This window comes from Marmota flaviventris, chromosome 5, assembly GCF_047511675.1.
Source record: "Marmota flaviventris isolate mMarFla1 chromosome 5, mMarFla1.hap1, whole genome shotgun sequence".
Lineage (NCBI taxonomy): Eukaryota > Metazoa > Chordata > Mammalia > Rodentia > Sciuridae > Marmota > Marmota flaviventris.
The window spans coordinates 35,829,144-35,846,450 of NC_092502.1; the positions used below are offsets into that span (position 1 = coordinate 35,829,144).

Genomic DNA, 17,307 nt, shown 5'->3' on the forward strand with positions numbered 1-17,307 from the left:
AACCCAGTGTGCTGTACCGACCAGAACTGAGGCTTCTGTAGTGCAGGGAGGCCAGAGACAGCTTGTACCTGCAGGCCTCATGGTTACAGAAGGGTTCAAGGTGCTTGGATAGCACAATATCAAGGAAATCCCAGAAGAAGGAAGCAGCACAGCAATTCAAAACTGTGAACAGTAAGAGACCAGGGGCAGGCTGTCCAACTGACTCTTTTTCCCAGTCAGTAGAGGGGAACAGAGATCACTCTTCATACTCACAGGCATTAAGAGCTCTCTTGGGCCAAGTGTCTCTCTATCCCAGTCAGAGGGTCAGTAACCCCAGTAATCTAGATCAGCTTGTAATACTGTAATACTTACCACGTTAATTTTTATCATTTCAGGTGTGTCTATCTCTTGTTATACTGTGGACTTTCTTAGAATCAGAGATTATATTTTTTTGCATTTTTTCAGACAAATAGAAGGCACCAAATCAATGTTTTTAATCACAGTAACACTAACTACCACTGAATGGATGTCTACCATACACATGCATTTCCTATCCAATTTGTCATTAATCCACAAACAGTAGTACAGAATAGGTAACATTGCATCATAATACTGATGGAGAAACACTGAAGCTCAAGCATGTCAAAAACTTTGTCAAGGTAAAGTTAGTAATAACAGACCTATTCTCTTACATTGCATTATAATTCCTTAACTGAAAGCATATAATTTTAAATATTGACTTTTTTATTTCATAGAGTATGTAGAAAGGTTATTTTCTCAATACATAACTTTTAGTGAATAAGTGCATTTTAAATATATTGGAAATAAAAGCAGAACATACAAACAAGTAATATTAAAACATTAAATTTTGTAACAGAGAAATCAAGCTTCAAACTTTTTCACATCAAGGAAATAAGTATTTAGTTGCATCAATTATTCATATATCTGAGGATATATGAATATTATATGAGAAATCAAGGGGAAAATAAGATATTTCAGATGTATGGTGAATATAGTAGGCTTAAAGTGGAATGTGGAATGTTTAGAATTACCACACTGGGACTCAGAGTTCTCCAAGGCCACACTTGGTAAACAACTCTCTTCACCACTCTTAAGGAAGCCTTGGTAATGCACCAGGGAAGATTGGGTACTCTCAGTCCTACAGTCAAAAGATGGGTTAATGATATACCAGCTCATTGCTGGTCTCAGACAGTTAGGGTGAGCAACTGGGGTTTGTTGTGTGGGATGTACCCACCTCCTAGGTCATGAGCCCCACCAATCTTTCCTATTGAGGGAGGGAACCATATCTAGTCATTACTTATCAAAGACAGGAATTCTAATCTTAGCATTCCCCACAACAAATGAAATCAAAACCAAAGAAGATGGTATTTCCAGATATCATCAAAAATATCCAGTGTTTCTCATATCTGCTTGGAAACCGATAAAATTGAGAAAGATAAATGCAGCAGTTTTCTCTCCTTGACCTTCAAGTGACTAATGACCAAGTGGTCTACTCTGGCTCCACAGGTAAATCTAGAATATAAGAAATAGTCTCTTAAGCAATTATCACTGGTTTCCATTATACTAGGGCCCCAGTTTGAGGCAAAGAAATTTTAAATTCATACAAAACATTATATCAATGACAGTCTTTTCTTCTCTGTTGTCTATCTATCCATCTACCTATTATACATACAACATGTCAAAAAAAAGTTAGTTGCATCTCTTTATTTTCAACTGAGTACACTTAGAAAAATAAGCTCTTTTTAATGGGTACTGTGAGGGCTGACTTAAAATCCTTTTGCAGTCCCATCTGTAACTCAAATCCTATGATGCCAAGGCTTTCATTTCCAAAGTAAATTGAGGACATCAGGGGCATGGGCAGAGCTGCTGAAGTAAACCAAGGAGGGCTTCTTGAAGGACAAGATGATGGGATGAAATTCATCCTAGATGGAGACAATGTTCTGGGCCAGAAGTCAGAGTTAAAACAAGAAACTTGCTAATTCAGTCTTTCAATATCAACTAAGCTCTCAGGATGCAAACCTTGATTTTTAATTTTTTCAACTTACACTAGAAAATATTGGTGTATTATCTTTGGGAATTTGATAAAAGAATCTTGAAGATCACCCTAAATAGTTGTGGCATAATGTGGGATACTGTGTGATTTCCAACATGAAAGGGTAAGGGTCCAGACAGAGAATGATGGGGGCTATAGAAGAGCAGATGTTGATGGAGGACCAGTAGAAGGATGTTTCAATACCGAACTAGATTTTTGATAGGGAAATTAATCTCTCAAACCCTAAAGAAAGAGCAGGTATACTAAGAGAAATTAGATTCAAATTTTAAAATACATGACTGAGCTATGAAGGTGATTGAGAAGAAATTTGTGGAACCTTCTCTTTTGCTTAGATAGATTAAATATTATGATTTGAATGTTGTTCCATTATAGTCTGACAATATCATTAAGTTGATGGAATGGCATGAAGGATGTAATAGTACATGCTCTTAGAAATATTTTCAAACATGATTTCTGGTCAATAAGCTTATTACTTATAGAGGGCATGCATAGACACACAGATGTGCACACATTCAACCACAAACACGTAGAGTTGCACATACATAATCATTGATTTTGGTATTGTAGGAAACCAAATCTGCAAAAATGCATTGTGTGTGCATAGGTGATTACCAGTAGAAATTAATTTTTTCACTTTCTGTAGTAAATATGTATGAGATATATAAGAAGTTTGGGGTTTAGTTCAGTGAGTAAAGCATTTGCCTACATGCATAAAACCCTGGTTAAATCCCTAACACAGCTAAATTAATTAATTAAGTAAATATTCGTATGTATGTATACTCATATACATAATAACATTAAATGTACCATTTTAAGTATCTAATTCAGTGACATTAAGAATACTTACATTGTTGTGATGTTATGCAACCATCACTACTGTTCATCTCAGAAATTTTTGATCATTCTATACTACAACTGTACCCAGTAAACAATAACTTCGTTCTTCCCTTTCCCCAGAACCCTGAGGGACTATCATTCTATATTTCTATCTTTATGATTTTGACTATTTTAGGTACCTTATATAAGTGAACACATGTAACAAGTGTCCTTTTATATCTGACTTATTTCGGTTAGCATAATGTCTGCAAAGTTCGGCCCATTGTGTTTTGGGGGTTTGTTTTTGGGTTTTTGGGTGCACATATTATACAAATTAGCAAAGTGAATAAGATCAGGACTAGATAGGAGGCTCAAAACTATCTTACCCATCTTACAGTTAATGGAGGAATATTTTCACCATATCCTCAAATGTTGTGAAACAACATTTTAATTCAAGTTCTTCAGAGGAAGCATTGAATTGTCTTCTGTTATTTTGCAGATGCAAGGCTATGGGAAGCTTTAACACCGGTTTTGAAGAGGGCTTCGTTTTAGTGGGCTTCTCAGATTGGCCACAACTGGAATTTACCTTTTTTGTCTTCATTTCAATTTTCTACTCCTAACCCTTTTTGGCAACACCGCCATCATTGCTCTGTCACGATTGGACCCTCGACTGCACACACCCATGTATTTCTTCCTCTGCCACCTCTCCTTCCTGGACCTCTGCTATACCACCAGCACTGTGCCCCAGCTGTTAATCAATCTTTCTGGACTTGACAGGACCATCAGCTATGGAGGGGTGTGATTCAGCTCTTCATCTACCTCTCCCTGGGTGGAACTGAGTGTGTGCTCCTCTTTGTGATGGCCATTGACCACTATGCTGCTCTGTGTCATCCACTCCACTACACAACCAACATGCACCCCCTTCTCTGCCAGTCCCTGGCTATTGCTGCCTGGTGGGAGGTCTTATGAACTCTCTGATTCAGACAAGCTTCATGATGGTCATGCCTCTCTGTGGCCTCCATTACCTGAACCACTTCTTCTGTGAGATGCCTGTATTCCAGAAGTTGGCTTGTGAAGACATTGGAGGAATAGAGGCCTATTTGTTTGTGGCTGGAGCCATAATTTTGGTCTTTCCTGTAGTCCTGATTCTAGGCTCCTATACATTGCTCGGGCAGTGTTGAGGATCAAGTCAATGGCTAAAAGCAGAAAGGCTTTTGGAACATGTGGATCCCATCTTTGGGGGTTTGCCTTTTTTATGGCTCAGCCATGTACACATACCTCCAACCCATGGGCAGTTACTCTGAGATTGAAGGAAAGTTTGTTGCCCTTTTTTATACTGTCATTACTCCCATGCTCAATCCTCTGATCTATACCCTAAGGAACAAGACTGTGAAGGGGGCTCTTTGGAAGGTACTGAGGAGAGACAGAGATTCCAGGTAGGAGGAGAAATGAGGGCCAGTAAAATATCATATAATCTCTTTCATATTATGAATCCCACCTTGTTTCTTGGAAGGCAGTTGGTAGTTAACTAGAAAGTAACTTCAGTTGGAATCAAGATTTTATTTACTTATTTTTCTGCAAGATAGAAATGGGGATGTCTTGAGTTGCTTTTTAGGCTAGTGTTTATGATCTTTGGCCAGCAAGAAGTAATTGTTATTTGTATCACAACCTTCCAAGAGAAAAGTTGGGATGTGGGTGTGTTATGTCCTCTTGTGGAGAAGGGGGATGGGTTTTTGACAAGTCTGAGACTGAAAGAAGACTTAATTCAGAATTAAAGCACATTTCCAAAGCAATGATTGCCAATGTAGTACTCTGTGCTCAAAGGCAGAGAACAAGAGTTTACTTCTGCTTTATAAATTGATTGTGGATTAGGGAGGGATATAGATGAAAGGTAAAGCTTGATTAGCATGTGAGAGTTCCTGGGTTCAATCTCCAGCACCAAAAAATAAATAAATAAATACCTAACCATGACCCTAGTCATATCTCTTCACATCTTAGGGTCTGTTTCTAAGGTCTTTTACAGTAATTACCCTTCTATGAAATATGGCACAGTTAAGAAAAACATGAACAGAGTCACTGCGGAGAGCAAGTAGAGTTTCAAATATGATGTCATTTCACCTACTAGAACAAAAAAGCAAAATGATTAGGATGGTACTGGGCAAAGGAAAGAATAAATATCTTACAAGATACATTAAGAGTTTCAGTCAAGCTACTTGTTTTGACACAAAAGCTATTTTCTATTCAACTCCTGTGTTTATTACAGAATTCTTCATAATAGCCAAGATAAGGCATTAACCATGATGTCCATCATTAGACTAATAGATAAATAAAATGTTGTGTATATACACAATGGAAATTTATTCAGCTATAAAAAGAATGAAATCCTGTAATTTTCAATATCTGGAAGACGTAATATTAAGTGAAATAAGCCAGGCACAAAAAGAAAAATATGTCAATTCCCACTCATGTATGAAGCTTAAAAAGTTGGTGTCATACAAAAGAGAGTAGACAGGTGGTCACTAGAGCCTAGTATGATAAGGATGAGGGAGGATAGAGAAGGGTTGAACAATGAGTACCAAAACATAGGTAACAGGAGGAATATGTTCTCATGTTCTACAGCCCACTGGGCGAGTATGATTTATTACAATTCATTATGCTTCAAAATAATCAGAAGAGAGAAGTTTGAAGCTTGCCAACACATCAAAATGATAAACGTTTGAGGAGAGAGAAATGCAAATATTATTTATTTGACCGTTACTCATTGCATACATGCATATATATATATATATATATATATATATATATGTGTGTGTGTGTGTGTGTGTGTGTGTGTGTGTGTGTGTATAACTGTAGACCATAATATGTGTAATTATTATGTTAAATTAAAAGTAAAATACAGAAAGTTACATCTTAAAACAATATTTTCCATGTAAAAGAGAAGAAATGAACATTAAAATAGTGATTCAAGGTGAAGGGATATAAGAAAGAAAAAGACTAAAAGAGTAACACAAAGGAGAAAGAGACAGAAATATCCATGGTAGGGAACAGTATAAAGTTAAGAAGTTCTAAGCTAAAGTATAAAGAAAATGGATATTTGAAATTTCATCACTATCATTTTATTCCATGTATTTAAATAATAGTTTTAAGTAAAAAAAAAATACAAGTGTTTGAGGTAAAGCAATATAGTAGCTAAGTAAGATCCACCAGAATCATCTCCCACAAACATAAATTAAAGAGTTATTCATGCACCAAACTAACTTCACAAAAAATACAAAAGCTACATGAGAGACTATGGTACCAGGTTTTAATATAACAATAAGAAAAGATGGATTGAAAAAGAGTCTCCCACATCACACTCTCCTAAAACCAAACCATAAAGAGAGACCCCTACTTGGGGAAAGATATGAAGTCCAGGCATTAGACTTGGGACCCAGCCTAAGAATCACCAAGGTGAAACCTAATGCTGGCAGAGCCCCATGAGCTATATCTGTGGACCAAACCACTGGAATTTCATTAGCCAGGCAGCTAAGGATGCTGCCACAAACAGTCTCCCAATCTTGAACACCGTAACTATCCCTAGGCCAGCACTTGAAGATGGAGTTCTAGACCGACCCTTGCACCAGACAGAGACCTGTGCCTATATGGGACAGATTTTTGTTTTGACCTGTATCACCACCAGCTGAGACATGGGCCTGGATACATCCCTGACATTGTGCATGTCACTGAGAATGCAAAATTCAAGAGTGACCCAGCTCAGCATCAGCCCCATTGGTGAAGAGACTGCCTTTAACAAAGCTACTCCAACTTTGTGCAGCATAGTATTGGGCAAGGTCCCATTTGCTCGCGATAGGTACAGTAGGCACAGGACTTTGCCTTGGGACTTGGTGCTGAGTTTGTGGAACCTAACACTCAGAAGATCCTAATGGCTTCCACTCCCAGAACAGTACACATGTCCAGAGCCTCTAAACAACCCTGATGTCAGGTGGAGACATGTGAATCAGTCAATTGGATTTCTATTCTGGCCAGCATCACCTTTGGCTGATTGCAATGGTCCATCTCAGCAATGGACAACTCAAAGCAGTGCAAGTCTTGGTTCTACCCAGAGCTGCAGTGGTTTCAGTGGGCTTTGGGCTCAGGGTATGACACTGCATTGCAGAATTTGTGGCCTCAGATATGATATAAGAGACTGAGGCCAGAGCTGGGCAGAATTCTCCAATTCCTGAGTGACCCAATATGAGATTTTGGGACTACCCTCGTCCCCAGAGAAAGGCTTCCAGTGACAAATCATTATTTTTAGGCACTATTCCCATTCTTACTGAATAATACCCTCTAGTTCTGAGACAGCAACAGCACACCAATGAACCTGAACTTAGATACCTCTAGTGCCTTAGAGAGCAAACTTAAATTTAGGGCACCTCTGATGGAGAGAAAGAAAGAGAGAGAGAGAGAGAGACAGAGAGAGAACGTGACTGTAGCCTCCAAGAAAATAAACAGGCTGCTTGAATATCTGGAAATATGAGCATGAACAAATGAACAATGCATATTAGGAAGATTGGAATAAATACCTACAATAAATAATCCTACAATGCACAGATGATATTCCATACAAAGAGCATTAAGAACTTTCAGGGAAACGTGACCTCACCTAATAGTCAAAATAAGATGTCAGAAGCCAACTAGATAATAACCAGGATGAGCAAACTCTTAGATGAAGAATATGAAATAGCTGTTTTTAAAAAACTCATTGAGCTTAAAGAGAGCACAAAGAAACAACTCAATACTTTAACAGAGAGACTTGACAGAGAAATGAGAGAAATTCAAACAAATCAAACAGAAATCCTTGAGCAAAAAAACACACTAAGTGAAATTAAAATGTGCCAAATACATCAATAGGAAAGAAGATCAAACAGAAAAAAAGAAGTAGAGAGCTCAAAAACAGGTTATTTTTCAAAAAAGCATTAGAAGAGAAATGAAGAAAACTTACTGAACTCTATGCCAACAAAAAAAAAATATTCAGGTGATTGGAGTTCAAGAGAGATCCAAGAATAACAAAGGGTTAGAAATATTATTCCAGGAGATTATAATAGAAAATTTCCAGAACATGAAGAAGGCTATAAATATCCAGGTACAGAAAGGTTTGAGGTCACCGGAAAGGTTTGAGGTCACCATTTTTGTTTTGTTTTGTTTTGTTTTGTTTTTACTTAACCAACTCTGCCCCAAGACACATTATATGCAAGCTTTCAAAGATGAAAGATAAGGAGAAGATTCACAAAGCTACAAGAGAAAAACAAATAGCACATAAAAGTTTCCCAATTTGCCTAAAATCATACTTCAAAACAGAAATCTTGCAGGCCAGGAGAGAGTGGCATTAGATATTAATAGTACTACAAGAAAAAAACTGCCAACCAATGCTGTACCCACCAGTGCCCTGTATAAAGAAGAATAGATAAAAGATATTCCTAGGCAAACAAATGCTATTGAAATGCTAAACTTCTTCAAACTTGAAAAAAAAGAAACATTAATAACTAAGAAGGGCCGGATGTGATTCAACATGCCTGTAATACCTGTCAAGCAGGAGGCTGAGGCAGTAGGATCACAAGTTTGAAGCCAGCCTCAGCAATTTAGAAAGGCCCTAAGCAACTTAGTGAGAACCTGTCTCAAAAAAAAAAAATGGCAGGGGTTGAAGGTTGGTAGTAAAGTGCCCCTGGGTTCAATTTCTAGTACTAAGGGTATAATAGAGAGTATGTGTGCAAGAAGAAAACTTTGAAAAGTATAGGACTCACTGGCAAAATTAACTTTACAGATACATTCAGAAATAATCCAATCCCAAAAAACAATGGCTGAATATTCTCTCTGATATATGGATGCTACCCCACATTAAGTGTGGGGCAGGGAGTGTGGGGATCAGGGAATAGAGGTTCATTGGATTAGACAAAGGAGAATGAAGGGAAGGGATGGAAATAGGAATAGGAAAGACAGTAGAATGAATTGAACAGAACTTTCCTATATTCACATAAGAATACACAACCATTGTAACTCTACATCATGTACACAAGAATGGGATCCTAATTATTAGAATTAAGTTATACTCCATGTAGGTAGAATATGTCAAAATATACTCTACTGTCACATACATCTAAAAGAACAACTAAACAAAATAAGAAAGGGACCTGGGGGAGGGAAGGGAAAATGGAGAAAGAAACATTGAGGATTGATATTGCATATTGTTAGATTGTATGCATGTATGTAACGATGAATCTCATCATTATGTAAAACTATAATGTACTTATAAAATATGGAAAACAGTAACTGAGGTGGATAGAGCAAAGAATACTGTAAAGTTCATAACAACAATTAACTATTTAAACAAAAATGTATAATTAATAAAAATAAATTGAGATACAATCAAAATACTGTTTTAAAAGTCAGAAAAATAGGAAAAAATGTAGTAAAAACAGACAACTATTAGCTGATTTTGAAAGACTTACTTTTAGTATAAATATATCAGGAGACTGAATATAAAAAGAAAAAATATATAGTATACAAATGCTAAAATTAATAAACATGGTGTGGATACACAGACATCAGGAAGGATGTGTGTGGACATTAATAATCTCATTGTGATTAAGTGGTGAAATGCATAATAGTGAAAAATACAAATCACTTATGTCTAACATTCCAGAAAATATGTGTGCCTAATATGAGAATTTAAAAACACATAAATAAAAATGGATAAAACAAGAAAAATATTTTTAAAAGAAAAAAAACTTGGAACGGAATCACCATTTGACTCAGTTATCCCACTCCTCAATATATACCCAAAGGACTAAAAATTAACATACTACAGTGACGCAGCCACATCAATGTTTATAGCAGTTCAATTCACAATAGCTAAGATATAGAACCAACAGATGAATGGATAAAGAAAATGTAGTATATATACAGAATACTACTTATTCATAAAAATGAATGACTTTATGACATTTGCAGGTAAATGGATGGATCTGGAGACTATCATGTTAAGTGAAATAAGCCAATTCCCAAAAACCAAAGGCCAAATGTTCTCTTTGAAAAATGTGGATGTTAACACACAACAAGGGGGTAATGATAAGAATATAAGTTAATTGGAATAGACAAAGGGACCAAAGGGAATGGGGGGGTTGGGAGTATGAAATAGAGTGGAATGAATCTACCATGACTTTCCTATGTTCATATAGGAATACACAACCAGTGAAAATACACATCATGTACAACCACAAGAATTAGAATAAGTTATACTCCATGTACATATGTCAAAATACATTCTACTGTCAGGTGTATTTAAAAAGAACATTTTTTAAATAAAAAGATTTTAAAGTATCTCATAAAAAAAACAGAATAGGTGGCTTCACTGCCAAGTCCTACCAAACAATTAAAGAACTAATACCAATTATTCTAAACTTATTCCAAAAAAATTGAAAAGGAGGGAATTCGTGTGCTTATTCTATGAGGCCAGCATTATCTTGACGCCAAAACCTGACAGGGACACAACAACAAAATAAGAAAACTAATGCCAATTTCTTGATGAATATAGATGCAAAAATCCTCAACAAAATGCTAACAAACCAAATCCAACAGCACATTAAAAGATTATTCAACATGATCAAGTAGGATTCATCCCAGAGATGTAAGGATGGTTCAAACTACACAAATCAATAAACATGATACACTACACCAAAAGAATAAAGGACAAAAACCTCTTGACAATCTCAATAGATATGGAAAAAAATATTTGATAAAATTCAACATTCCTTCACAATAAAAATTCTGAAGAAATTGGGCATAGAATAAAACATACCTCAACATAATACAGGCCATACATAGTAAGCCAACAGTTAACATAATACTTAATGGAGAAAGGCCAAATGCTTTCTTTCGAGAATCAGGAACAAGATATGAATGGCTACTTTCACTACTTTTATTCAATATAATACTAAAAGTCCTAGCCAAAGCAATAAGACACAATAAAAATAAGGCATGGTGGGGGGGGGTCCACACTGGAAAAAAGGAAGGTAAGTTTCTTTTATTTGATGTAATTGCATATACAGAAGTCCTAAAGACTAATAAAAATATATACAAAAAGTCCTAATGACTACACTGAAAAACTATTAGAACTAATAAATTAATTCAGCCTTGCCATCAATTACACCACACTTTAATAATTTTCCTCTTCTAGTACACCTATACCTGTCTTTTCTATAGTTCATTTCTCTTTCTCTGGCTGCCTGAAATGTTGGAGTTCCTCAAGATTAAGTACAAGCACTTTATGTCTCTTCCTGTAATCTGATTTCTCTCCCTTCACTAGTTCAACTTCAACCATTGTTGAAAAAGTAAAGAAAGAGAATTATCCACAGCAAGTCCAGCTCTGCCACTTGAGACTTAAGAACTTGTTGATCTGTCAAATGTTTCAAGGATTCTGGGTAGACCCTCTGGAAAGGTTCAATAAATGCATCATGTAGAGTCCTGGAGAATTAGTGTAAAGCCACATTCACTTCTACTGATAAATATTTTGCTTTTGAGAAACAAAACCAAGATTGCTAATGGACTCTGGAAAAGACTAGATGTATAATCAAGGGACACTGATTGTCACTTAATTGCCTGTCAGTCTATGAGATGGCACTATCTTATCCAACAACCCATAAAGTTGAATGAGAGAAAAAGCAATTCTTTATCAACTTGAATATATATATATATATATATATATATATATATATATATATGGGATTAAACTCTAGTAGGTCTAGAATCACAAATAATTTGTAAGTGAATGATATGATGGCTCTCACAACACCTACTCCTGCTTCATTGTTTCCTCTTCTGCAAGATATCTACCTCAAAGGCCTATAAGAATTGCCCAAGACTAGATGGTGAAGAAGAAAAAAATCTTTGCCTTGAATTATAGATGGGATTGCATGAAATGTTGGCACCAGCTAAAATGAAACTATATTAAGTCCAAGGGGACAGAACTTGGGGCAGTGTATCTGAATGTATACTTTGTGTGAAAATACCCATGTCCAGATATATGACTCTATTGTGACTCATGAGATGTGGTTGAGTGTTCAGAGACTTACAAAGGTCTGGGAAGTACATAGAGAGAAACCTCTCAGAATGGACACAGGAGGTCATCCGTTTCAAGAAAGGTTCTCAATATTTACATACACACCAAAAAAAAAAATCTTATGGATGTCTGTCAACCTCTTTCCTCAGCTACCCCAGAGATTACTCAATGGGCCTGTGTATAAATTTGCAATGATGCAAGCAAAGGAAGCTAAGCATAGTTTTGATGACAAGGATTTCTTTTTCATTAGGTTAATCTACCTACTTTTAGAACTAGTGTCCTGACTGGCAAAACTAAAGGCCAGTATGGAGCCCCTCCTATCCATTATTCCTTGGGGAGGCAAGCTAGCTTTTGGGGGCAGGTTTATAACACTGAGCCCTTTCTAGCTACCTTTCTATTCTGTAATAGAATTTATTCTGCATACAGATTAGCCTTCCCCTTCCGCAATGCCTCAGCACTATTTTCTGTGGACGTATGGGATGGTTATTGACCATCAAGGCACTCCACACAGTATTCTCCCAAACAAAACTCATCAGAGCATAAGAAAAAAATGTGACCATGAATTCCATGTTCATAAAAGGCATTATTTTTTCCATGAATCACAATGACTAGGAGAGCAGTGCATTATAAACTATTTGGATGACCTACAGAAAAATAAGTTATCTTACTAGCTTGAAGACAACATTCTATTGGGTTTGAAGTATTGTATACAAGGCAACATGTGCTTTATATATCTGATGTACATTTTTCCTAAAGCCCAAACTAAGAAGTGAAAATAGTATGAATCTCTCACTATCTAATAACCTGCTCAAGTTTTCCTTCTTATCTTCAAAACCTTGGGCTAAGGCTTCGGGCTGGGCTTGGGGCTCAGTAGTGCAGCACTCGACTATCATGTGTGAGACACTGGGTTCCATCATCAGCACCACATAAAAAAAGGTATTATGTCCACCTACAACTAAAAAATAAATATTTTTTTTAATTTTAAAAAACACTTTGGACTTAGCTGATTTTGTGATCTCTGATTCCAAAAGTGCCCACCAGAGGATAAACAATGGGGCTTCACATGGTGAATTCTTGCCATGATGTTACTGAACTGGCAGTTAAGAGTATTAATTCCTAGACTGAGGTGAATAACCTCAAATATCAAGGGAAATAGGATTGTTGCTACATCAGGGAGACAATAAAGGCATATTTGGGATTAATAGAATTCTTTGGGGTAATTCTTAATATTGCTACATTTGATAGTTATCATCTTGGAAAATTATAACCACCCAACAAAGACAGTATCAGTAAGTCCTAATAACCTGTAAAAACAGAAGTTTAGTTGTTCTAATCAGGTAGTGGTTGAAAAAGAAGATAATATGAACTGGGTCACAGGAGAATTGTGTGATTAAAATGAATGCCCACCGTGACCTTGAAACCCATTACAGAAATGAACACTGTGTCTGTTATGGATACTTTTATGTATATATTAACCAATTATTTTTATTTTATTTATAGGTCATCAGATTCCAAGAAGTTTCTTTTAGACCAAGTGAAAAGAACAGAACATTAGCCATAGTTCATGGATTCAAGATAAGATAGATACCATGGCTGGAAGGACTTAAAACCCCTGTGGAAAGAAGTGGAGTGTGTTGCCTTCTGTAAAGTGAAAGCCTGAATTTGCATGAAATGTAAATATTCATATAGCGTGCATGCTGAGTGAAATAAGAATCACTGGTGCCAATCCTACTTAACTCTATTTGCTTCCAGATACATTTTTATCCTTGTCCTGATCTGCTCAGTTTTGCAGTGGGGTGGAATGAGGAACAAGGGTGGGGGGCTTTGAGGACCCTACAGGCTGCATTTCCTTGTCTCTAACATCCACAGAAATTAGAGGACAGAATTCAGGGTATGTCTACCTTTCAGTCTGCTTCAAGTGGTACTTTGGGCAATAGCACCCTCCTTTCTGCAGCTCTAGCTTCTACGGGACTGATTTACCATGCTGGCTACAGTTTCTTCCAAGTGATCCTACCATTGGATGTCTAGTAACACCACTTCCTCTGTTAATTACTCAAACCTAGAGATATTACTGACTTGAAATATTGAGGTTTATTCAACATCCCCAGTTGGGATTCTTAGCCCTTTCATTGCTTAGTTTACCAAATTTCTGAATTAAATAGTTTATGCCAAAAATACTTAAAAGTTGTTCTGTTTTCCTAGTTAGACCCTTGCTAACACAGACTGCTCACTATTCTCATAAAAATGCACATGTCATCAACTCATTCATGAACAGGTTGCCTTTGCAAATTTTTCTTTGATAAAAGCATCCATAATATTTATTCCTGTAATACAAGATTTCTCAGCCAAATAATAAATGTCTTGTTGTAGGAGATTATCTTGTGCATTGTGCTATAGTGAGTGGAACCCCTGGCTTCCACTTAGTAGAAGGTGGTATCACCTCATTCCCAGATTGTGATAACTAAGAATGTCCCCAGAAATTGCCAAGTGCCCCCTGTGAGTAGGAATAAGATGCAATTGCCCCTAGTTGAGAACCTCTGCTCTAATTGAAAAACTGATTTTTTAAAAAAGACAGTTATTTCTTTTTCTTCTTTTAAGCAAGGATTTACATTTGAACTAATCCTTTCCTGTTATACTTTGATGTGGTTATTAAGCAAGGATTTACATTTGAACTAACCCTTTCCTGTTATACTTTGATGTGGTTATTAGAGTCTAGTTAAATACAGATGGCTGCAGACAGTCATATATATGATAATTTTATTTTTTCATTCTATAACTTCAGTCACTTGTCAATACAAAAGGTCCATCCTATATAAATGAAATACTGCATACAACACCAGAAAGATGTTTCAAAAGCATTCCAACCCATATGATGCCGTTGTATATGAACATGTTGCCACATCCCTTCGTTAAACCCACATTTACTGTACATTTATAGAGCACTAGGCTCCTTCAGAAACACATGGACCAACTGAAAGAGGAGAAAGCCAATAGCGGTGTTCCCATTCCATCATAACTGTGTATAAACATCCATAGCCACACAGGAAGAAGTGTGCTTCTCAGGGAATGAGAAGAGATGCTTTGCTCAAGTCCTACATTAATCAGTGAAGGCTCTCCATTAAAAGATATGTCATTATAGGCTTTGGGCCATATCTCAAGAAATTATGATGGACTTTGATCCCATTTTGAACCATAGAATGACAAGAAACCCATCAATGCCAAAGGGAATTTGGAACCATGGGATCATGTCATAAGAAAACTACCTAAATGTAGCCATAGGGGTCAAGATATCTGACTCCCTTTACTTTCATTTCCTACTCAAAACAGGGTTTTTATTTTCAATTTCTTTACTTTATGGAGTGAATGGGAAGCTCTGAATCATTGAAATCAGTTACTTTTTCTCTACTTAACATACAGTTGTCTTTTCTTAGTTATCATTTTTGTGACCTTGAAATTTATAAACTGTCTTATGTTCCCAAAAAATAAACGTTTATTCTTGTTCAAATATCTCCTCTAGAATTATGTTCTAGAAATTTGACATCTTCTCCAGGCTTGCCCTGAATGTTCAGGGGATTCCTTTCAATTCTAAAAAGCATAAATCTTTGATATCTAGTCTCTGTGTATTTATCCTTGCTTTTTGTTTTACATATACTTACCCATAGTGGGCAAATATTCCATAGTGTGCTACTGACTAGATTATCTGCCATTCGTGTGCCTGCCTGAGAATAAAGTGAAAATAATGATAAAGTGAAAATGATGAATGAGATGGTAAAGATGCAGCTATGGCCATGAAGATGCTTAAAAAAACATAGTAAATTTTTTATCAGTGTTACTATAGCACAAGAGTGTGTATTTGATGGTATTTGAATAAGTAAGTAACTATTCATTGAGACTCGAAAGACGTTAGCCATAGAAGACAGGTTTACTTGCCTGTGAGAAACTATTTGACTAGAGAAGTTCTTTTAAGGATGATTAATTTTCCTTCTGGCAAGTTTCAATCCTAAAAGGGTCCAGGGACAGCCACAGGGGAGTACACATTAAATAATCCACTCTACCCCAAAGAAAATGAAAGAAGTTCAATTAAAGCAAGTGCATATAAAATCCTGTCTCCTGTGTTGGCCTCACCTAATTCTAGCTCTGGATCTCCCTATGCCTGCTCCTTCCCCATAATTTTCGTAACTGCTTTCTTCACATCCTTGTTCCTCAATGTGTAGATCAGTGGGTTGAGAGTGGGAGCAAGAATCATGTAGAGCACTGCAAGTGCTTTGCCCTGGTCCTGAGAGTAGTTGTCCTTTGGTTGCAGATACAAAAACATAATGGTCCCATAGAAGAGTGAGACCACCATTAGGTGGGAAGCACAAGTCCCAAAAGCCTTTTTCATTCCCTCTGCTGAGCGCATTTTCACGACTGCCCTGGCAATACACACATAGGAGGTCAAGATGATGGAGACAGGCACAGCTAGAATGATTACCCGGGCAATAAACATTTTGGACTCTGTTGGGCCAGTATCCACACAGGAGAGTTTAACAATGATCAGCAGCTCACAGAAGAAATGGTCCACACGCCGGTTTCCACAGCGAGGTAGCACAATGGCCATTGAGGACTGTAGAAAGGAGTTGGCAAAGCCAGAGGACCAGGAAGCTGCTGCCAGGAGGTGACACAATTTGGGGTGCATAATGGTGGTGTAGCGGAGAGGCCAACAAACTGCAACATAGCGATCAACCGCCATCACGGCAAGGAGTACGCACTCAGTGGAGCCAAGTGCCAAGGCCACCCAGTACTGGACCATGCAGCCAGCATAACTGATCTTCTTGTTGCCTCCCCACATGTTCATCAGCATCTGGGGCACAATGCTAGTGGTAAAAGAGAGGTCGAGCACAGAAAGGTTTCTGAGAAAGAAGTACATGGGTGTATGGAGCCGAGCATCCAGAATCGAGAATGAGATGATGGCCACATTACCCACAAGGGTTATGCTGTAGAGTATCAGGACAAAAAGGGAGAGGATCAGCTCCAACTCAGGATGCTCAGAGAAGCCCACTAAGATGAAATCCCCACCTGAGCTGTCATTGGTTGTTTCCATCTCCTCTTCAAAGCTATCATTGAGGGAAATCTCATGACATCTAGAGTGGGATTTAAGAGTAATAGGTGGGTAATTAATATATGTATTGGATATTGGAAAAGCAGAGCCCCTAGACAGGAACTAAATTATATTTTATTTTTATTTCCTCTTGTCTTTTCCAACTCGTTTCACACTTGCTGGTGTGAACTCCAGCAAACTCATGGCCTCCATGGTAAAAAAAAAAAAAAAAAGTATAACAACCATTTTCAGTTATAGACAGAA

General features: G+C 37.1%; 1 protein-coding gene and 1 pseudogene across 1 annotated transcript; one reads left to right on the top strand and one right to left on the bottom strand.

Moving 5' to 3' along the window:
- Positions 1–3,378: 3,378 nt before the first annotated feature.
- On the top strand, positions 3,379–4,309 carry LOC139705675 (olfactory receptor 2Y1B-like; annotated as a pseudogene).
- Positions 4,310–16,113: 11,804 nt separating this feature from the next.
- Positions 16,114–17,046, bottom strand: LOC139705901 (olfactory receptor 2Y1B-like). The gene has a single exon (XM_071612792.1). It carries the CDS (start codon positions 17,044–17,046, stop codon positions 16,114–16,116), a length of 933 nt encoding a protein of 310 aa, XP_071468893.1.
- Between the last annotated feature and the right edge of the window lie 261 nt (positions 17,047–17,307).